Below are 19,644 nucleotides of genomic sequence, written 5' to 3'. Positions count from 1 at the left end.
ACTCACCTCTCCACAATGGGGTAACATGCTATCGGCCTGCATCCCTCTCTGCATGCGTTGTTGAAGCAGATGTACGTGCCCTGTGGCCGATGTAGGTGCTATGGACTGCATGCTGCCATTGTGGAATCCGCCCAATGGAATAGTCCCCATCTTGGAACCATGAGGTTCTGGATCGAAATGTCGCAAGGGCTTGGTGTTGTTCAAAGAGAAACTTTCTGGACCCATGCTGCAGGGGTTGCCTTTGCTGAGCTGCATCTGGACAGATTTTGTCTGCGATTGTTGCATGAGTATTTTGAGACTGTTGCTGGTGGGCTGGCTGGCTGTGATGGCTTTGTAGAGCTGACTGGACATGTTGGGTGCTTGACTATTCTGTGAGTTGAAGGGACAGCCCTGTGTGGAAGGCTGAGTTCCAGGCTGAGTTGGACCAGCTGGGCTAGGGTGTTGTTTGTCTGTTCGGTAAGGGGGAGATGGCCCCGTGGAACCTGTTGATGGGGGAATACCACTCAGATAATTTGCTTGAGATCCCTGGACAGCAGAATTCGAGCCTCCAGATGGAGTACCTCCTGGAAGAAGTGGGTTTTGAGGGCTAAAAGGTGGCTGAGCAAGAGCTGGACTGGCAAGCTTTTCTGGTCTATATGGGGGAGAAGGTCCAGCAGATGGGGCTGGAGTTATGCTGGAGATGAGAGAGCTTTGAGGACTCTGAATGCTGCTGGCTGGGCTGAAGGGCTGCTGGTGGGGCGATGAATTGGGAAGCTTGTCCCCTGGCCGATAAGGGGGAGATGGACCGGCCCAGGAGGATCCCTGCTGGCTCAGTGAAGGCAAACCTGACTGAGCTGGTGGTGGTCCTCCACTGCTGGTGGAGTGGTGCTTACTGTTTGATGCCAACTGCTGAAGCTGCTGGGCACGTGATACTTCACGCCAACTGGAAGTGGACCGGTTGGAAAGTGCGGCTGAAAGCATCGGAGATCGAGCCTGATTTTGGGTCTGGGAAGAAGAAGAGGAAAGTGGCGATGCTGAAAGTGGGGATGGGACTGGTTTGGATGGATGGGGTAGGGTATAAGGAGCACCAGTTGGACTAGGGCCCATCTGTGGAGAGCCAGCCTGGGAAAAAACAGGGGATTGAGTAAGGTGGGCTTCCAAGTGAGAAGCTCTTTGTGGGGAACGCTTTGGAGTTCCACTCCCTTCAGGGTGGGCAAAGCTTCCAGCACACCCTGTTTGCTCATCTACCTTGTTTCCTAAGATTTTCTCGATATCCAGCTCAGGTAAAGAAGGGTCAGGATTCTTTGTAAGTTCATCCAAAATCTCTTGAAGCTCCTGTTCAACAGAAGGAGCTGCTGAGTTCCCATTCGGATTATAGGTAGGTGCCAGACTTCCTGAGCCTACAGCTGTTGCTCCAGGGTTAGGCTTAGGAGGCATAGCGTAAGGAGAACTCAAACCATTATTGTTACTGTTCAGTCTGTTACCATCTAGCCCACTTCCTTGGTTACCCATCCCAGTTCCAGAGGCGAAGGGGTGTTGGGAATAGCTCGGACCCATGGCCAGGGTAACATCTTGAAGGCACAGTCGCTTGGCATTACCTTGGGTCATTGAGGTATCAGAGACCCCGTTTACTGAAGCAGCACCATCCACAGCCCCAGTCAGCTTCCTCTTCACTCCTGGCAGCTTAGAGAAGAAAGAGATAACACTGTTAGAAACTGCATTTCTGTTGTCATTTATTTTACTTGTAAAAGTCTGCAAAAGCATGGTATCAGATTACATCTGAAACATCTGACAAGGTACTGTATGAGCACAAAATGATATGTTACTCAAAACGTGGAGAATTTCGTTCAATTCAAACATTTAATATTCCATATTTACATACAGCAATAAGTATACATGTGTGAGGTATAATCAGTGATGAATAGACACTGATCACATCAGCCACTCGGCTGCTCGGAGAGGGATCCTTCATCAAACCATTTTCATTACTGCCTCAGTCATCACTTTGTCAGTCTACCACATTTACCCAAGTTCTAAGCCCTGGATCTCTCAAGAGTCCTCTTGATGGATAACAACTAAAAATCCACCAATCACAGACATCCAGAGATGCTTGCAAACATGCATCGCAGGAATACACCCGAGTGACTGTGTTGTTGCAGCCACATAGCCTGGAGAGGATGCCTATAGGCATAGTGAAAAGATTAAGCCATTGTACAAGTTGTGAGGAAAAGTTGTGAGGTCAAAATGGCGACTGCGGATTAATTCAGCAGGAGACCAGTTAAAAATGTGTCAAACTGAAAAAAAAAATGGCCTAGGGATACCTTGAGTAATATCATACTAGAAAGCAGCATATTTACAACCCATAATCCAGTCTGTGTGAGAACGAGAGAACCACAGAGAATGACTTTATTTAATAACAGCAACCACATGATAGTGTTCAACCTCAGTTTATTTTTATGTTTATGTTGAACCTCAGTTTGTTCTCGTCCCGAAGAGAAAGAACACACACTTCTAAAGACGTTCTCATCCATTTTTTAACGAAAAAAAGTCCACTTTATCCACACACAGTATATTTGTACACGCACAGTATATTTGTCTGAATAGAAGAGGCGTGACCCATGTAATCAACTTCCTAAACACACACACACTCTTTCCGTTCCACTCTTCCTCCTCCACCTCTCATCACCCTGTTTTCTCTTTTTTTCCCCCTCAAGATGTGTTTTCTCATAGATTCTAAAACAATAGAATTCAGTCGACACACCTTCCCTGTATCGCCAAGCTGTCTGCAGTGTCCACCCTGCTGTGCTCTGTGTGGTGTGTGTGTGTGTGTGTGTTAGAGAGATGGGTAGGATTGTGCAGGCTGAACACGTGACACACAGGGAAGGGGTGTCTGCATGTGTAACAGAATATGAATTACTTCAGCCATCATTTGAGTGTTACTGTTCTTTCTGTCTCACTCGCTTGCTCACTCACTCACTCACTCATACACACAGAAATATACTGACGTACACACACACACACACACACATTTTTTCCTCTATGCCAATTTTACTCTAAGCAAACACATCAATATAGACACAGACACATCGATTCTCATGCTCTCTCCTCCCTCTCTTATCCCCCCCCCCCCCTTCTGGATTGGAGGGACATCTTTCATTCGGCAGCAATCGGATTTATCTCATTATGACTGACACCACCATCTGTCACCGCTGAGAGCAGGCATGCGTGTGCGCTTGTGTGTGTGTGTGTGTGTGTGTGTGAGTGTGTGTGCACATTATAAGTAGGGAAAGAGCGCACAGACCTGTCATCCAAACCTTATGATCCTGTGCATATACTTTATAATTGTGGCTCTTGAGAGATGGCACAGAGAGATTTTTTTGAGTTCTATTATTTATACTGTATATGGGAAAACACGCATAAACACACACTTCCTCGTATGTTATCAACAACTTCCTTTCATTTTAGTATCAGTGATGAGTTCATTTTCGCTTTTGCTATATGACTTTTTTTTTTTTTCCACCGAAGTTTTTTAACATGCAAACTAACACTTTTACACTTGTGTCTATTTGATTGCAATACTGATCAGCATCTCGATGATAATGCAAAACATGGATGCGCGAACCACACACCACTAGAGTCAGCGTTAATGGGATTATACGATGTATCACAAAACGGCGTGACGTGCGCGGCCCTACCGCCCCTACATGCGGACGTTAATGCCTTTCCGTTTTTTGGATGTGAATTGCGTTTCTGTACCTCTAAAACAGTGTCTATTCTCGTCATGAAGATATTTTAAACATAACAGCGGCGCTTAATGATTTACATCTGGTGTTTTCTCCTCATCATTCCGCAGCTATTAATCTTAGTTATAGCCTAGATCCTATTATTACTCTTACAAGTGGACCTTCCATAAAAGCTTTTATTGATCCGGCTCAGTGCAGACCAATGTGTCCTTCTCTGCTCTGTGAACTAAATCAAATCAATTTACTTGCTGAAGGCTTTTTGAACACTACCAGGCGGTAGATATCTCTAAGCCTTTCAGTGTATGCATCTTCATTTAAAATGTTTTTCGAGCAAATGCTAATGTAGAGCATGTGGGAATACTGTTGAAGGTAATTTCCATATGTTTCACTGAACTGCCAAAAATAAAGGAAGACAGGTTTCAATAGGACTCACTTTTAATAAAAGGCCAGTTCCTGGGTCAATAAATGCGTATGAGAATCACAAACCTTTTTTAATATATATTTCATTCTATTTGTTAATTAAGGTCTTAATCTAAATAAATTATCCATTAAGAGATGGACTGACTCACCTTCTATTTATAGGGATATGTAATTATGCATTATTAATGCAAATGCATAAACAGAGTTTTTAAACACCTTACACTACATTTTATTAAACATGAACAGGCCAACACCTTCAAGGAAGCCAAAGCAACCAGAATGACTTGGTACAATATTGTTGGATCACTGGAAGGTGGCATGGAGAGTAGTGGTTAGCCTTGCATCTCCAATGTCAACGGTCTGATTCCCGCCTCGGGTCTCTATGCATGGAGTTGGTTTTGTTTGGTGGGTTTCCTCCGCCCAAAGACATGCAAATTTCATTAATTGGTCCCAAATTGCCTGTAGTGTGTGTGTGCCCTGAGATATATTGGAACCCTGTCCAGGGTGTACCCTGCCTCTTGCCCTAAGTCTCCTGGAATAGGTGCCAGGGGGGCGGTATAGAAGATGAATGGATTACTTGATATACTGAAAAGCTTTAGTTTTATGAGACATTCTCTCTTATAAATCTGTAGTTTGAAATCTTCACTGCTAGAATATAGCAGTGCTGGCTGGCCCAGTGGGCAGCGTAGGCGACTTAAAGCTCTAGGGTTTAATCCCAAGCACAGGTGCGTGTAGTTTCCCATATTATGGCCATGTTTGCACTTGGGTTTTAATTTCAACTGACCACTCTAAACTGGATTCACCCTAATCAGGAGAAAAATGAATGTAAAGGTTGAACCCACATTGAATAGTATAGTCAAGTTAGTATTGCCTTTCCATCCATCCATCCATCTGTAGTCCAACTAGGGACCGTGCTAGTGACCACTGCATTTCCTACCATGATCCATCCATTTTGTACGAACAAGGTAGGACCTCTGGTCAACATTCACACACACGTTTACATGCAAATTCACACACTGCAGGCAACCTGGGAACACCAGTTAGCCTAATCTGCATGTCTTTGGACTGTGGGAGGAAACGGGGGAACCCGAAGGAAATCCACCAAGCATGGAGAGAAGGTGCAAACTCCTCAAACATCCGTTATAGATGGTTCCAACTAAGCCAAATGTGTTACAAATAAATAAATTAAATAAAAAATGATCACCTCAAGAACAACTTAAAGTTGAAAGAAATCTTTTTACCTAAGGGAAGTACATTCGAATAATATACATTTCTGAGCAGGGACGTCTGTAACCGTGCCTTTCTGTAGTGGGAGAGAGAGAGAGAGAGAGAGAGAGAGAGAGAGAGCTGAGAGCCTGTTGCCTCCCCTGGGGGGCATTTAGGGCTGTGTATTTGAGGAGTGATAGAGGGTAAGGGCTTTGGGCGGTTCATATGTTTTAAAGTACGGCGGGCAACTGAGGACAGAGCCACTCCCTCAGAGAACACAGTAACAGGATGAGGGCCGTGTGTGCGTGCACATGTATGCATGTGAAGGAAAAGAGAAAGAGAGGGACACAGGGAGAGAGAGAGAGGGAGTAAGAGAGAGCGAGAGAGAGAGAGAGAGAGAGAGGTAGGAGGAGTTCGGAGCCTGAAGGAGGGTTTTAACCCCTACGCACACTCTTCAGTAGGTCCAAGCAAACAGCAATTAGTCTATACGCTGGTGTAATGTGTACAAAGAAAACACTCGTCATTAGGATTATACATAAACACTCTTTCTCGCTCACGCTCCCTCTCTTGCACACCCACTGGAAAGACAATCTGAGTAAAGACTTCCCTTTTGTAAGAATTTGAACCAAATCCATCACATAAATTTTATGAGATCATGTTTGCAAAAGCTTTTATACTTCACAGAGCAACCAAGCCTTACTGTAATCTCTTCTTTCTCTCTCTCCGTCTGTCTCTCTCTCTCTCTGTCTGTCTCTCTCTCTCACACACACTCACAACATGGCATGTAATGGTATGTCAATCATCATTAGGGGGACCATTGTTGTGCCCTTAATTACTGCAGGCTCTGTGCTGCCACTGTCATTTAGATATGCTAATAAACAAAGAGCCGCCCGCCAGCCACGTGCTACACACACACACACACACACATGCACACACTCACAAGCCCACGCACCCATGCGTACACACATACAATGCACCGGTTTGCAGTGATGCCTTTCACACAGGAGCGGGGAAGTGAGAGAGAAGGACAGCACAGCTTTAAGCACTCGTGAGGAACACACGCTCCAACTGGCTCTAAAAATACTCTCCCTGTTTCACACAATGGAGTGCTATATAAAAACAATAACCTGCCATTGTGTATATACGGGGTCTTCTGTAACGGGGAAGCTTCAGCTGAAACACTGTCATCCTGGTCGTCAACTGTAAAGATAATCGATCATCATTAAATCGATCAACTATAAATATAGATAAATATAATGCATGCCTTTATTTCAGTGCTGCTTTAAGAGACGATGCTTGAACTTTATAACCATTACCTTTAAAACAGCTTAGACAAACCAACCTGACCCTGATGTTTAAACAGGACCCAGTTCTAATATATGCTTCGACTCTCTGGATTTAACTGCAGAATATTTCTTATTATGAAAAGGTTAATAGGAATATTTAACCAAAGCCCGTAATAAAGGAAGCTCATATCATGTGATTTTAAGCTGAGCTTCAGCTGGTCAGTGCTTAGACTCAGATGATAGGTAGCAAGTGTCTGTTTTGGAAAATAAAGATATCTGTGTGTGTGTGTGTGTGTAACCATGTGTGTGAGCACAGATGTGAGCTGACACGGAACAGGTCTCAGACAGACTAAAGAAGATTAGACGCGTGCCTCCAGCCTGCGCCACCACAGACAGCGAAGAGGAAATCTGTCTGAAATGCTGTACTATAACCTAATAACAACAACAAAAAAAAATGTCCACTGTATACGCATGTAGAAATGTTTAAGTAGAAGAGGATGGGTTTGTTTATGAGATTCGACTTACGGCAATTTTTGCATCATGTAATAACGCAAGTGATTTAAAAAAAATAATAATAATGTCAGATTACCAGCTTGTGTTACTTATTCAAAAGTGTAGCCTGTTTTTTTGTGACACAATTCTCATGGCAGAAAAAACAACAACACATAAATTATATATATATATATATATATATATATATATATATATATATATTTTTTTTTTTTTATTATTATTATTTTTTTTTTTTTGTATTTATGACTCTCTTTGCTAGACAAGCGGTTCAACTAACAGAATAATCATCATTATTAACGACTATACTATTTTAAAATGCAGTAAATTGGAAGCTAAATTACATTACATTGTCACTGCGTTTATGATTTAATGATATGATGCTTGCTATACTGTGCTAACAAACTCTACGATTAAGTCCATGATCTAGACATGTGTCAAATTTAATGTGCTGCGACGATTTACAGGATCATAACTCAGAAGGGCGAATTTGTCAGGAAAAGATGTGATGAACCTAAATTAAACTTGTTGAGAGACCGAAAGTGGTCCTTTATTGAATTGTTATTTAGATTTATGAATAAAATGAGCAAAAACGAAGGCGGCACGGTGGTGTAGTGGTTAGCACGATCGCCTCGCACCTCCAGGGTCAAGGGTTAAATTCCTGGCCCAGGTCTGTGTGCATGGAGTTTGCATGATTTCCCCATGCTTCCTCAAGGTAATCCGGTGTCCTCCCAAAGACTTGCAGATTAGGCTAATTGGTGTTCCCAATGAGTGCGATTCATCACAATGAGACCTGCTATGGATGAGCACAATATCCAGGGTCTCCAGAGAGAGGGAGCCTCCAGGCCCCCTGCATATAGACGATGAATAGATGAATGAACAAAAAAAGGATGTGATTAAACATCTGGTCAAGTGTCAGTTTCCCAAAAAACAAGACTTTTATTTTTTCTTTCCATCTCATATGTCCTTTTATAACCTCCATAATTAACAATTACACTACTGAGACGGAGACAGAAGTTGGACCGCAATCGAGCTGAAACTCTTCACCTCAGTCACTGGCAGCCTTTCAGCTCCATCTCTTATCTGCTATGAGCCTTCATCCTTCTGTTCCAAAGAGAAAATAAAATGTAGAACACACTGTACTTTTTCATCAAATAAATTACATCTTTGGGTTTTCTTCCTCTTCTTCTTCTTCTTCTTTTTTTTCAATTAAATTGGGGTTCCCTTGGGGTGTGTGACACAGCCCTCAGTCAATTATAGGTTTGTGTTAGTTTTTCATTATACCATGATTGAGGAATCAATCAACTACTATCATTCATGATTGTTTAATATAGTTGTGATTGACTTATTATAGTTATAAGCTTCGACAACTGCTCAGTAGAGGTGAACGGGTTCAAAATAACACCCACATGAACGTGCCTTATCTTTTTTCTTTCTTTTTTTTTTTTAAGGCTCACAAGTGGCATAACAGAAACATTGTGTGGTTCGGCACGATCATCAGAAGATTGTAAGTTTGATTCCCCGCTAAAGCTACACCCATCCAAGACATCCCAGGCAGGGTACACCCTGGACAGGGTACCACACAGGGTGCACACACTCACTATGAACATAATCTGCATGTCTTTTGACTGTGGAAGGAAACCAGAGTACCCGGAGGAAACCCACCAAGCACGGGGAGAACATGGTAACCACTATGGGAGGGGGACGAAAAAAATAAATTTGGACAAAAAACTCAATTAGGGAGAAAATCTGGGGAAAGTACTTAACAATCTAAAGCTCAATTACCGATACTTAGCCTCCAATCCCAAATGTCACCAATAAACAAACACGATGCTGTATATTCCCCTGAAATGCATTGGAGATCATCCTTCCAATAAATAAACAGTAGTTTTATATTATATTTTACACTAAAACGAGTTGGAGAAGCCTTGTCGTCTTGCTTAAAGTCAGCACACACAGTTCCACCTACTGAAAAGTAAAAGTAGTGGTGTGAGACTGACGGCTGAAACGAGAGGTATCGACAGAGAGTGACAGAAGGTGAGATCCTTAATGGTTATGTTTACTTCTAAATGACTAAACACAAGAACCTCAACCACAATCGAACCCAGACGATTTCCATCCCAGAGATCGTATCGCTGTTTTTAGCTAGGCGGACAGAGCTCCAGGCGTCAGCGCGCAGCGTGGCTGCTGACCACACGCGGCTGCCTCAGTTTTTCCTCCTGAGCTACGTCATGGCTCTCCGTCATCCGCCCCCTTCCTCTGAGTCTACTGGAAATCATCGCTGCAGGACATCTGCTCCGCTCGAATTCTGAGTTGGGAAAACACGCTGAGTTGGGCCAACTACACACTGACTTGTTTTATGGCCAGGATGGAAGGAAAGTGTGATTTCAGCTCTGATATAAAGAGTCAGAGAGGGATTTTCTCATGTCAGGGGTTCGAAACTCTACTATATCCCTTCATCATTTCGAAGGAACTCCTCATGCTGCTTTTCCCCACCGCCTAAGCCTCCAAAGCGATGTGGATTTTAAACACCGGCTCCAAAATCAATAGGCGGTGTTGTCTTAGTGGCGCGCTCGGCTTCTCTCGCGTTTATTGATGTTTGAACGCTGACCTTCTCTCTCTTCTGCTGTGCAGAGGAAGTACCGAAGAAAGTAACGTGCAAAAGAAAGGGAGAGCGGTAGAGAAGGACGTGTAGTGTTTAGATAAGTTCAGTGCTTTTACTTTGACTCAGCTTTGTGTTTCTGTTCTCGTCAGACGCTCTCACGCGTGTGCCTGTGTGAGTGTGTGTATATGTGTGGGAGTGGATTTTGGGGTTTTTTTTTTGGTTTGTTTTGTTTTTCCGGTTTGATTTCAGGAACTGACATTTCCTAGGTAAGAGAAAGAGAGCTAAACAGAGGGGATCTCCTGCACGAATGTATACACACACATGCACACACACTCAATTAAAAAAAAAACTAGTGTTTCAAGCAGTGCGATTGATTATCTTAACACATTTATGCACACATATTATAGCTGAGGAAAGCAGTTAGAGCAACGCTTGCACACATAAAGACAGCCACCCACTAGACACACACACACACACACACACACACACACACACAAACACATACACACAGTACTTATGGGTGCAGAGTGCCGGAAGGTCTGAATCTCCAAACACTGTGTTCAATGAATGTCAATGAACTTGCTGAGAGAGAGAGACTGAGAGAGAGAGAGAGAGAGAGAGAGAAAGAGAAAGAGGGAGAGACTGAGAGAGGGAGGATGTGTGGCCTTTTCATAACAGTCAATAAATGCAGGACAAAGACGAAAGAAAAAAATGAAAAGGACGACAACATGGGTTTGTGCGGTTTAGTATGTGTGTGTGTTTGTCTGTGTCTGTGTGTGTGTGTGCATAAACGGAAAAAGTCCATTCATGTTTTTCACCCGTCATTTCCTGCTCTGCTATAACTTAGCAATTAGTCGGTCTGTGTGTTAGTCAACGTGACTGGCTGCTGCAATCTCACTAGTCTTCTAAAAGACACATTGACTTTTTCCTCATAAATAAGTGTTCCCTATGTGTGTGTGTGTGTGTATGTGTGTGTCTATATATAAGAACAGCTGCAGGCTAGGTCTAATTTAGCAGCTCCGCTAGTCTCACTGGACTGTCCAGCTGCGTCAAAGAGCCAGTGAGTCACACACACACTCACACACACACACACACACACATACACACACACAGTTGAACTTAACGTACTTCCGTGCTCAGACTGGGAACCATGAGACTGGAGATGACGGTGAAAAGGAAAATGGTTGTCTCATCAGCAGAGTGAATGAGACAGCGGTCGTACGCCGGACGAATGCGGCGGGATCACACCGAGATGTTTAATGGTAATGATGTTATCGCTGCTATCGCTACGGAGCATCATGACTGCTCGCGTTGCTAACGGATGGAGAACGAAACATGTTGAGATATATATGGGAGGAAACAAAAATGCATGAAATGATATAACAGCAGTAGACTTTCCTAGATTATTAGACTCATGTTATTAGGATTTGAAGCTGATGCACTGCAGGATAATGCGTTCAACTCAGGTCCATCATGAAAAATGGTGGTGTGGGTGTAATGATTATATTCATAGATATCTATGAATGGCAACTAATGGTTCTAACAATGGCATTTTAGTCTGTTAATGTGAAATCATGCCTAAACATTGATTACACTGAACAGACTCGATTTCGGGAAGTGAGACAATTCTATTTGCTCAAGAGCCTAATCGGGCCGATTATAGACTTTGTACATTGATGTCTCAAATGCTCAGACACAAAATTACAAAACAACACATACACTAATGTGCAAAAGTCTTGAGACACCTCTTATTTCTTCCTATTTAGCTGCTTCCTATCTTCTTATATTTTCAATCTTAGGAACATTGTGTGGAATTTCTGAAGCACTTTTTCATCACAAATCTTTAGTTCAGTCCCTGTACCTGACCGGAATGTTTTTTGTTTGCCAAGCCACACAGAGACCTATTAATCATTTAATCGCTTAAGGCGTGAGAAACATGTGCATGATGACAGATGATCAGACCGGTTATTAGTATAGTGCGAATGCTGAATGCTGAGTAGGTGGAATAGACAAGAGGGGAAATGAGGTTGCTGCTGAGGTTGTTAAAAAAAAACCAAAAAAAAAACTACTTTTAAACTGCATTTGTTTTGGCACTTTGCAGCCTGTCACAGTAAAAAAAAGAATGAATTCATTGTAATATGAAGAAATGAGAAGTTAGACCATGTGTTTAAGGTCATGTGATTATGGAGGAAATGTTGACTCACTCACTCACTCATCATCTATACTGCTTCATCCTGTATTCAGGGACTTGGAGTCTATCCCAGGAGGTGGGGTACACCCTGGACAGGGTGCCAATCCATCGCACACACACATACACTTACTCACACACTCATCACACACTACGGGCCATTTGGGAACGCCAAAATTAGCCTAACCTGCATAACTTTGGACTGTGGGAGGAAACCGGAGTACCCGGAGGAAACCCACCAAGCACGGGGAGAACATACAAACTCCATGCACACAGAGACAGGAATCGACCCTGGGCGGGAATCGAACCCGGACCCTGGAGGTGCAAGGCGACAGTGCTAGAAAACGTTGAGTTCATTTTTAAATAATAATACACTATGACAAAACTGCTTTTTTTAATTGGTTTACCGGTGTGTATTGTGTGTTTCTGTACAAATAACTGCAAACAGCTTTTCATTGTTAAAGCATACAGCAGGAGCAGTGGCCTTAGAGCTGACAGAGATACTTCAGCTATTTTATATATCACCCTATAAATGTAAACCGTAACGCATTAGTATAAATAACATTTTTACAGCATGGTTGGTCTGCACTTTATTATCAACTCTATACACAATGTGTATACTTTGTAAAAAGTGACATGATATCGTCTAATTACCGATCCCCCCTCATGTCTTTAAGAGGAAATGCATCGCTCTAAATCTCTCATAACGAGATCCACATTAAAGTTACTTCCTGTCTGTTCGCTGCTCAAAGAAGAACTGCACTTTCTCTGAACCTCTTACACAGTCACCTCTGACCTCTACCCTCATGATAAGCACTGAGCTCTGTCTCCGTCAGCTTGTAAATGTGCAAAACAGGGCGTCCAAACCCGAGAAAGGGCACTTAAAAGACACGTACGGTCGTTCAAACTGAGAGAGACACAGCGCTGGTGTGAGTGAGGGTGTAAAGAGAGAGAAAGAGAGAAAGATTGGAAATATACAGACTGAGTGGACGTAAAATAAAAATAAAAAAACTGAAAGAGTGAAACAGAGGAGAAGCCAGACACACACACGCACGCACGCACGCACACACCCACACACAGAACAGACACCGTATTCATTTCACACTTGTCAGCTGCAAGAAACAATATGAAACCCAGCCTGAATGAGGAAAGACAGACAATAGAAAGCGTGTGAGAGAGAGAGAGAGAGAGAGAGATAGAGAGAGAGACATGCAAGATATAGATGGTGAAAAAGGGTAAAAGGAAAGAGGCTTTTCAGTCTCAGGAGGAAAAAGACTCAAACTATTTAAAATGAGCATCTAGCAGAGCTCCTCTGTGTAACACACACACACACACACACACATACGCTTTGAGTTTAATTCAACTGTTTTTCATTCTTAGCCTGAATAATGAGGTAGTGTCATTACGCAGAGTTTACACGCCTGGTTTAAATACAACATAAAACAAATAACAGAACACACATGCATAAATACCATGCTCAGGGGAGAAAAAAAAGTTTGATCCATATGTTTTCAATGATATTAACCCATTTCTGAGATATCAGATCACACAGGGTCACTAGTGATGGGAAGTCTGGATCATTTTAGTGACTCGGATCTTTGAATCCCGTTTATCAAAATTCGTACTTTTGATCAGAAATAAAATAAAATGTTACATATTCAATAAACAGACCCCCAACATGTAAACAGAATAAGCAGCTCACCATCATACCTTCTGGTCCGAGTCGTTCGTCCTTTTGTCACGTGACCCTCATAGACGCTATTACACAGGAACAGAATTGAGCGGTTCTTCTCATGGGTCTTCTCGTTTGAGTCGTTCGTTCTTTTGAATCTATTGCACCGCGAAGCGTCTATGGGAGTCACGTGACAATAGAACGTACGATTCGGCCCAAAAGACTCAACTCAGAGTAACCTACAGAGGTTTTGGGATGATTTGCGCATGTTACTCGTTCCTCTGAGTCATGTTAAAGACTCGTTCAAAAAGAATGAATCGTTCGTGAACGACCCATCACCAACTATTAGTCCGTTTATTCAGTCGACTTCATTTACCGCTGTGTCATGGTAAGGGCTGCGGTGGTCCTAAAGCCTGCCCGAATACGATTACACACATTAACACCTGATATTAACATTAGCGTGGACATCTCACCTCGCGGCGTAGCAGAGAGAGAGCGGAGTGCGTGCAATAAACCTCTACATAGACAGTAACCCGAGCTCAGGATCAAACCCCGGAGCCGTGAGCTGCCAAAGCTTCCTGCATGCCAGGTTTTCCTGTTAAAGTCAATGTGCAGAGCAAAAATAAAAAAACGACTCATGGCAGTTAATGAGTAATACGGGTTAAGACGGGAAAAACAGCAATGTATGCGTGATGGCAATCAGTAACTAGGAATATGCACAGATTTTTTTTCTGGTATTCATACATTGTTTCTTGCTTTAACTACACATTCAGTGTACAATGTACGATTCCGTCCAGTCCAGACGCTTCCTGTCACATGCACTAACCAACAGACCAACAGTAGTTCCTGCGATGCCATCAATGAGTAATCAGCTTATGCTCTTTTACTGTTCAGAAGGCATGTGGCGTCTGTGTGCATGTGTGTCTCTTTACTGTAAGCCCTTCCCTAAAGGGTGGAGCCGTACGTGTGCCTGTTCCTTCCTTCCTTCCTTCAATCTCTCTCTCTCCCTCTCTCTCTACGCTGTAATGGTTTAATAGCAGATTACTGTGCCACTGCAGGCTCGTTGGGAGAGTAATAAAATAAATGGGTTTGTGACACACACACACACACACACACACACACAGAGCAATGATGTACGGTCTAAACGTAACTAATCAGCTGCCGTCAAAACTGTTCGTCCAACTTCCATACATCTAATACATTCATGCTTTTGAATGGAAGAAAAGACAATCTTTTTACATTTGAAACAGATTTGTTAAATATGTACAATTATATTTAATGACTACCAAACTATTCACTCATAGAGAGCTTTCTGTATCACGTTAACAGCTCTTTATTCGTCTTCAACAGTCAAGTTGACTCTTGTTATTATTATTATTACTACAAGGGACGTTCATGTCAAACTGGGACTCTTGATTCTCTTAAATTTCTCATGAATGATGGCGTTAAAAAGCAATTTTTACAAAAGTAATAAGAATTGAGTGATTCTTTCTAATGAGTCTTCTAGTTCGGGTCGTTCGTTCTTTTGTCACGTGTCTTGCATTGACGCTACGCAGTGCAATCGATTCAAAAGAACGACCGACTCGGACTAGAAGAGTCATGAAATGAACCGCTCAATTCTGTGTTGCCGTGTAATGCACCCCATAGCGTCTGGTGATCAGACTCTTAGTCGCAGTAAAACATTTAAATGGTGCGAATGGTTTGAAGTTCAAACGATCCTGGTCGAGGAGCACATTGCAGTCATTCCCGTTAACATTGAGTGAAAAGCCTGATCTTTGTAATTCCATGGATAACTTATCGCCAACTTGCGTTCGTGTTCACGAGTTATCGCGACATCCCCTGTACAGTCCCGACCTCGCGCCAAGCCATTTCCACATGTTTTAAATCATTTAAGGAGTTCTTGGGAGGCCAGCGTTTCAGATATGAAGTCTGACCATGGCTAACAAAAAAAAAAAACGCTTACCTGGAATAAGTGCATTGGTGTAGCAGGGGATTATATAGAGAAATAAAGCTTGTTTTTTCTATATTATTATTATCTATAAAAATTTCCAGGTGATCAATCTTATGATAAAACAATTGTTTTGCTGATATAAATTAAACCTCCTTCAAATCATTAACCATTTTACTATAATAACCCCCGAGCCATGGATTTAGAGCCCCCCCCAAATGATATCTGTACGGATGAACGAACCCCGAGAAGGAAGAGCTGTAAAACCAGAACGGGACGAAAGTAAATAAGACTTAGTGGCTGGAAAAAAGCAGCTTCATGCATGATGGAGGAAAAAGCTCATGTTTGCCTTCACTCTCTCCCACACTTCTGCTGCAACAATGGAAACTGGCTATAAAAGTAGAGAAATAAATCATCACGCAATAACTGCAAGCTGTCCTTATTACCAGAAACCCCCTTCAAGCCTGCACACACATACACACACACACACACACACACACACGCACGCACACACAAAAGCCAAAGAAAACAGTTGATATTATTGTTCTTTTGTAGTTCCTATTTGAGGAAGTATGTGCTGCATCGTTGATGACGCGTTGATTCCCTTTGCTTGGAGGACAATGAGAATACTAAACACTGATGTGTCTCTGTAGACGGCTCTCTCTTTTTGGGTGGATGGGTGAGTTAGGGAGGGTGTCTGTGTGTGCACGCGAGGTGGGAAGGTTGGAGGGGGGGGGGGTATATTCCATAAGACTCAGGGCAGGGCAGGTCGTCTTGGACCTGAGGAAATTCCCCTTAATAAAGGTCTCATTCATGCCGCAGTAACACTATATGCCTCCGGGTCTGTGTGTGTGTTTGCATGCGTATGTGTGTGCAAGATCTTCCATAGCCAACAGAAACAGTAACAGGTACACAAATACAAACACACGCTCTAACACATGCACACAGACCCTGCTCGTCCTTGCAAACATTTTGCAGGTAGTGTAAATACGAACGAACACGTTCTCTGGCTTTTACCAAACTATGACTCATACCTGGTGTGTTTAGAAGTAGAAAGTTTGACATGGTGTCGAGCTACACGTCTAAATGCCACAATATGTCATATTTCTGTTCGGGAATGATGATACGCGTTTATGTTCGATGCCGCGGCTTTACTATAGATCTGTCCGTCAGGTTTACGTCAACATGACGATTATTGTTTCTATCCTAATACCTTACATGGAGACATGTATGGCAGATGCCAGACATAAACCGATTTAAAAGATCACTCACTCACTCTCTTATTGTCTATACCGCTTTATCCTGTATACAGGGGTTGACGGGTGGGGGACCTGGACCCTATCCTAGGAGACTTAGGGCATGAGGCAGTGTACATCCGGGACACCATGCCTTCACTCCCCCCTCATTCACATGCTAGGGGTAATTTGGGAACGCCAGTTATCCTACTCTACATGTCTTGGGACGGTGGGAGGAAACCAGATTACCCAGAGGAGAGAATCAACAAGCACAGGGAGAACATGCAAACTCAAGACCCGGGGGAACTGAACCTGGAACCTAGAGGTGTAAGGCGATCACTAAGTGCTAACCACTCATGCCGCTAGGTTAAAAGATGTGGAATTTAATTGATTATTTCTGGAAGGAGTCTCCAGTTCCAGAGTTTAATATGAAAACTAAAGCTGCTTTTTTTTTCTCATTTTAGAAAAGAGAGAAAAGTAAACTGCTGTTTGTGGCTTTTATAATTTAAGGGATAACATTTTTACATCAATAAATTACTATATTACAGTAATAATAATAATAATAATAATAATTGCTGTGACACCAAGTGGAATCAAACAGTCCAGGATGTAGGGTTATAGTTATATATAGTAATATATAACATTATATAATACATAGTCTAAAATATATATTTATAGTTATGCTGAGAGAAAACCATTATATCAAATGTATCTAGTGGAGATACAGCGGCATCTCACTGCATGTCACTCAATTACGTCACCTAGCAACATAGTGTTTTTCAAGCGGCGTGGATTTATAGGAAATGCTGAACGCAGGGTTTTTTTCCTGTCTGAATGCTGAATTTCAGAACGTCTAGCTTACAGTAAATTATTGCGAAATCAAAGATTAATTCATTTAGTGCAGCTTGTTTTGTTTTTTGTTGGGTTTTTTTGCTCTTGCTCATTAACAATATTGATTTTCAAATCAGGACATACTTGGAGACTTTTATCAAGTAACCATTTGAATCCAGAATGACCGCTGTCTGCGTAAACAGAATGACAATCCAGTGATGGGTTTTTACTCCTAGTGATAATGTCCTGTTTTCAGTGCACACCTTTTATTTTTCTGATTGACAGATAGATCAATAACTACTGATAGAGATACTACACAGTATACAGTGTTATAACCTAGATTTTGAGGCTGCGTATGCATCGGCTTCGCTTCACACGTGATAGTGTTTGACGTAAGAGCGACAGGAGGAAAAACTTGGCCGAAGCTCTGTTATGAAAGTTCTGTTTTGCAGCGTGCAAGAGGAACGGCTCTACTGCTCACCCAGCGCCGTTACATAAACAGGCTAACCTGATTTCATCTAAACTGTAGCCAAGATCATTAGTGTCAGCATGTCTATTGTGTGTGTGTGTGTGTGTGTGTGTCTATACGTGTGCCTGTGTGTCTGCTGATCTGCCTTAATCTCACCATCACTGCACCAACAGATCAGTAAACAGAGCTTTAAAAGACATGAAGAATCTCGCTACACTATTTCTCTGGTGTGTGTGTGTGTGTGTGTGTATCTTTTTCTCTTTCTCTCTTTTTCTCTCTCTCTCTCCAAGGGCACATCAGGTAAACCTCAAACTCATTTGCTGCATGACTGAAAAGACACAGAGATATTGCCAACTATCTAAAAAAGCATGCACACACATACTGAAAGCGTGTGAGAGAGAGAAAGAGAGAGAGAGAGAGAGAGAGAGAGAGAGACTGAGTCTCTATTGTTTGTCCCACCTGCAGCTCCGAGGCCATTGAGAGCTCAAGGCAGCTGCACTCGCCTCTTCCTCCTTCACTCCTCCCATCAGTCATTCCTCCTCCACTCATCCCTCATTCCTCTCCCCAATTCGGACACACTCCTCGCATTGTACACCCTATCTCTTAACCCTCACCTTAACCCCCACCATCTTCACAGCCAAGCAGCCGCGCGCCGAATTAACTCCTTACACAATTCCAGCTGAGCGCGCGCGGATGCCGTCCAAGTCCACTTGCCGTCCGTAGGTGTTAATTGAGCACTGTGGGTGTTTGTTCAAGACTGAACGTTGCTACGGTTTATAACTTTCATTCAGGGTGGATGAGACCGACATGAGGCAATGCCAAGATGTACATTATATTGCCATATTTTGCATGAAGAGCTTGTAGAAGTATACTGCATTTTAGCCTTGTAGAGAGAATATCAACAGCATGTTATCTAAGGCAAGATGGCAATCCTGGAATTCCCATGAAAATACAAAGTGTGAAAATCATGTCAGAAAGTGACCAGTCAGCTTTAACACCGCTTTAACCAACCACCCACCCTCTAAAAAAAAAAAATCAATCAAACCGCACATATGTTTCCCTTCTCGAATCAGCAAAAGGCCCGATTATCATTTCTTTTCACCGAATCAATAAACACGGATGAACAGGAACAACAAACACCAAGTAAGGAGTTCAGTAAACTGAATTTATATGCTATGATTAGGCAGAATACTGGAGGTGACTGTTTTGTGGCAGGTGGGCTAGGCGGACCGTCACACCGGCCTCCTGAGGAACAGTGACGCAGGCCGACTCGCTGGTGCGTCAAGCGTACCGGGACACTTCACAAACCGACAAATCAGCAGACTACCCTGACCTTTATGTGGGCCTGAGGCCTGGGAGCTGTGCGTGTCTGTGTGTGTTTGTGTTTTGTGTGTGGGTGTGTGGGTGTGTGTGTGTGTAAGTTTTTGGACCAAGGTCTATAAAAGACGTCACTGTGACGGAATTAGACATCACAGAAATCACAAAATTAATAACAAACACACGTACGCACGCCCACACACACTGAAAATATATATATATATATATATATATA

At 42.7% G+C, this 19,644-nt stretch overlaps 1 protein-coding gene across 1 annotated transcript in view; it reads right to left on the bottom strand.

Moving 5' to 3' along the window:
* si:ch73-211e3.1 (mastermind-like domain-containing protein 1) overlaps positions 1–19,644 on the bottom strand; it is a 72,425-nt gene that overhangs the window by 27,130 nt on the left and 25,651 nt on the right. The window contains exon 2 of the mRNA XM_053499322.1: positions 7–1,662. Within this exon, the coding sequence (XP_053355297.1) occupies positions 7–1,662 (1,656 nt within the window). The remainder of the gene's footprint in view (positions 1–6; positions 1,663–19,644) is intronic.

The sequence above is a fragment of the Clarias gariepinus genome, chromosome 1 (genome assembly GCF_024256425.1).
Source record: "Clarias gariepinus isolate MV-2021 ecotype Netherlands chromosome 1, CGAR_prim_01v2, whole genome shotgun sequence".
NCBI lineage: Eukaryota > Metazoa > Chordata > Actinopteri > Siluriformes > Clariidae > Clarias > Clarias gariepinus.
Note: the sequence above shows the minus strand (reverse complement) of the source record. Positions and strands in the feature narration are given on the sequence as shown.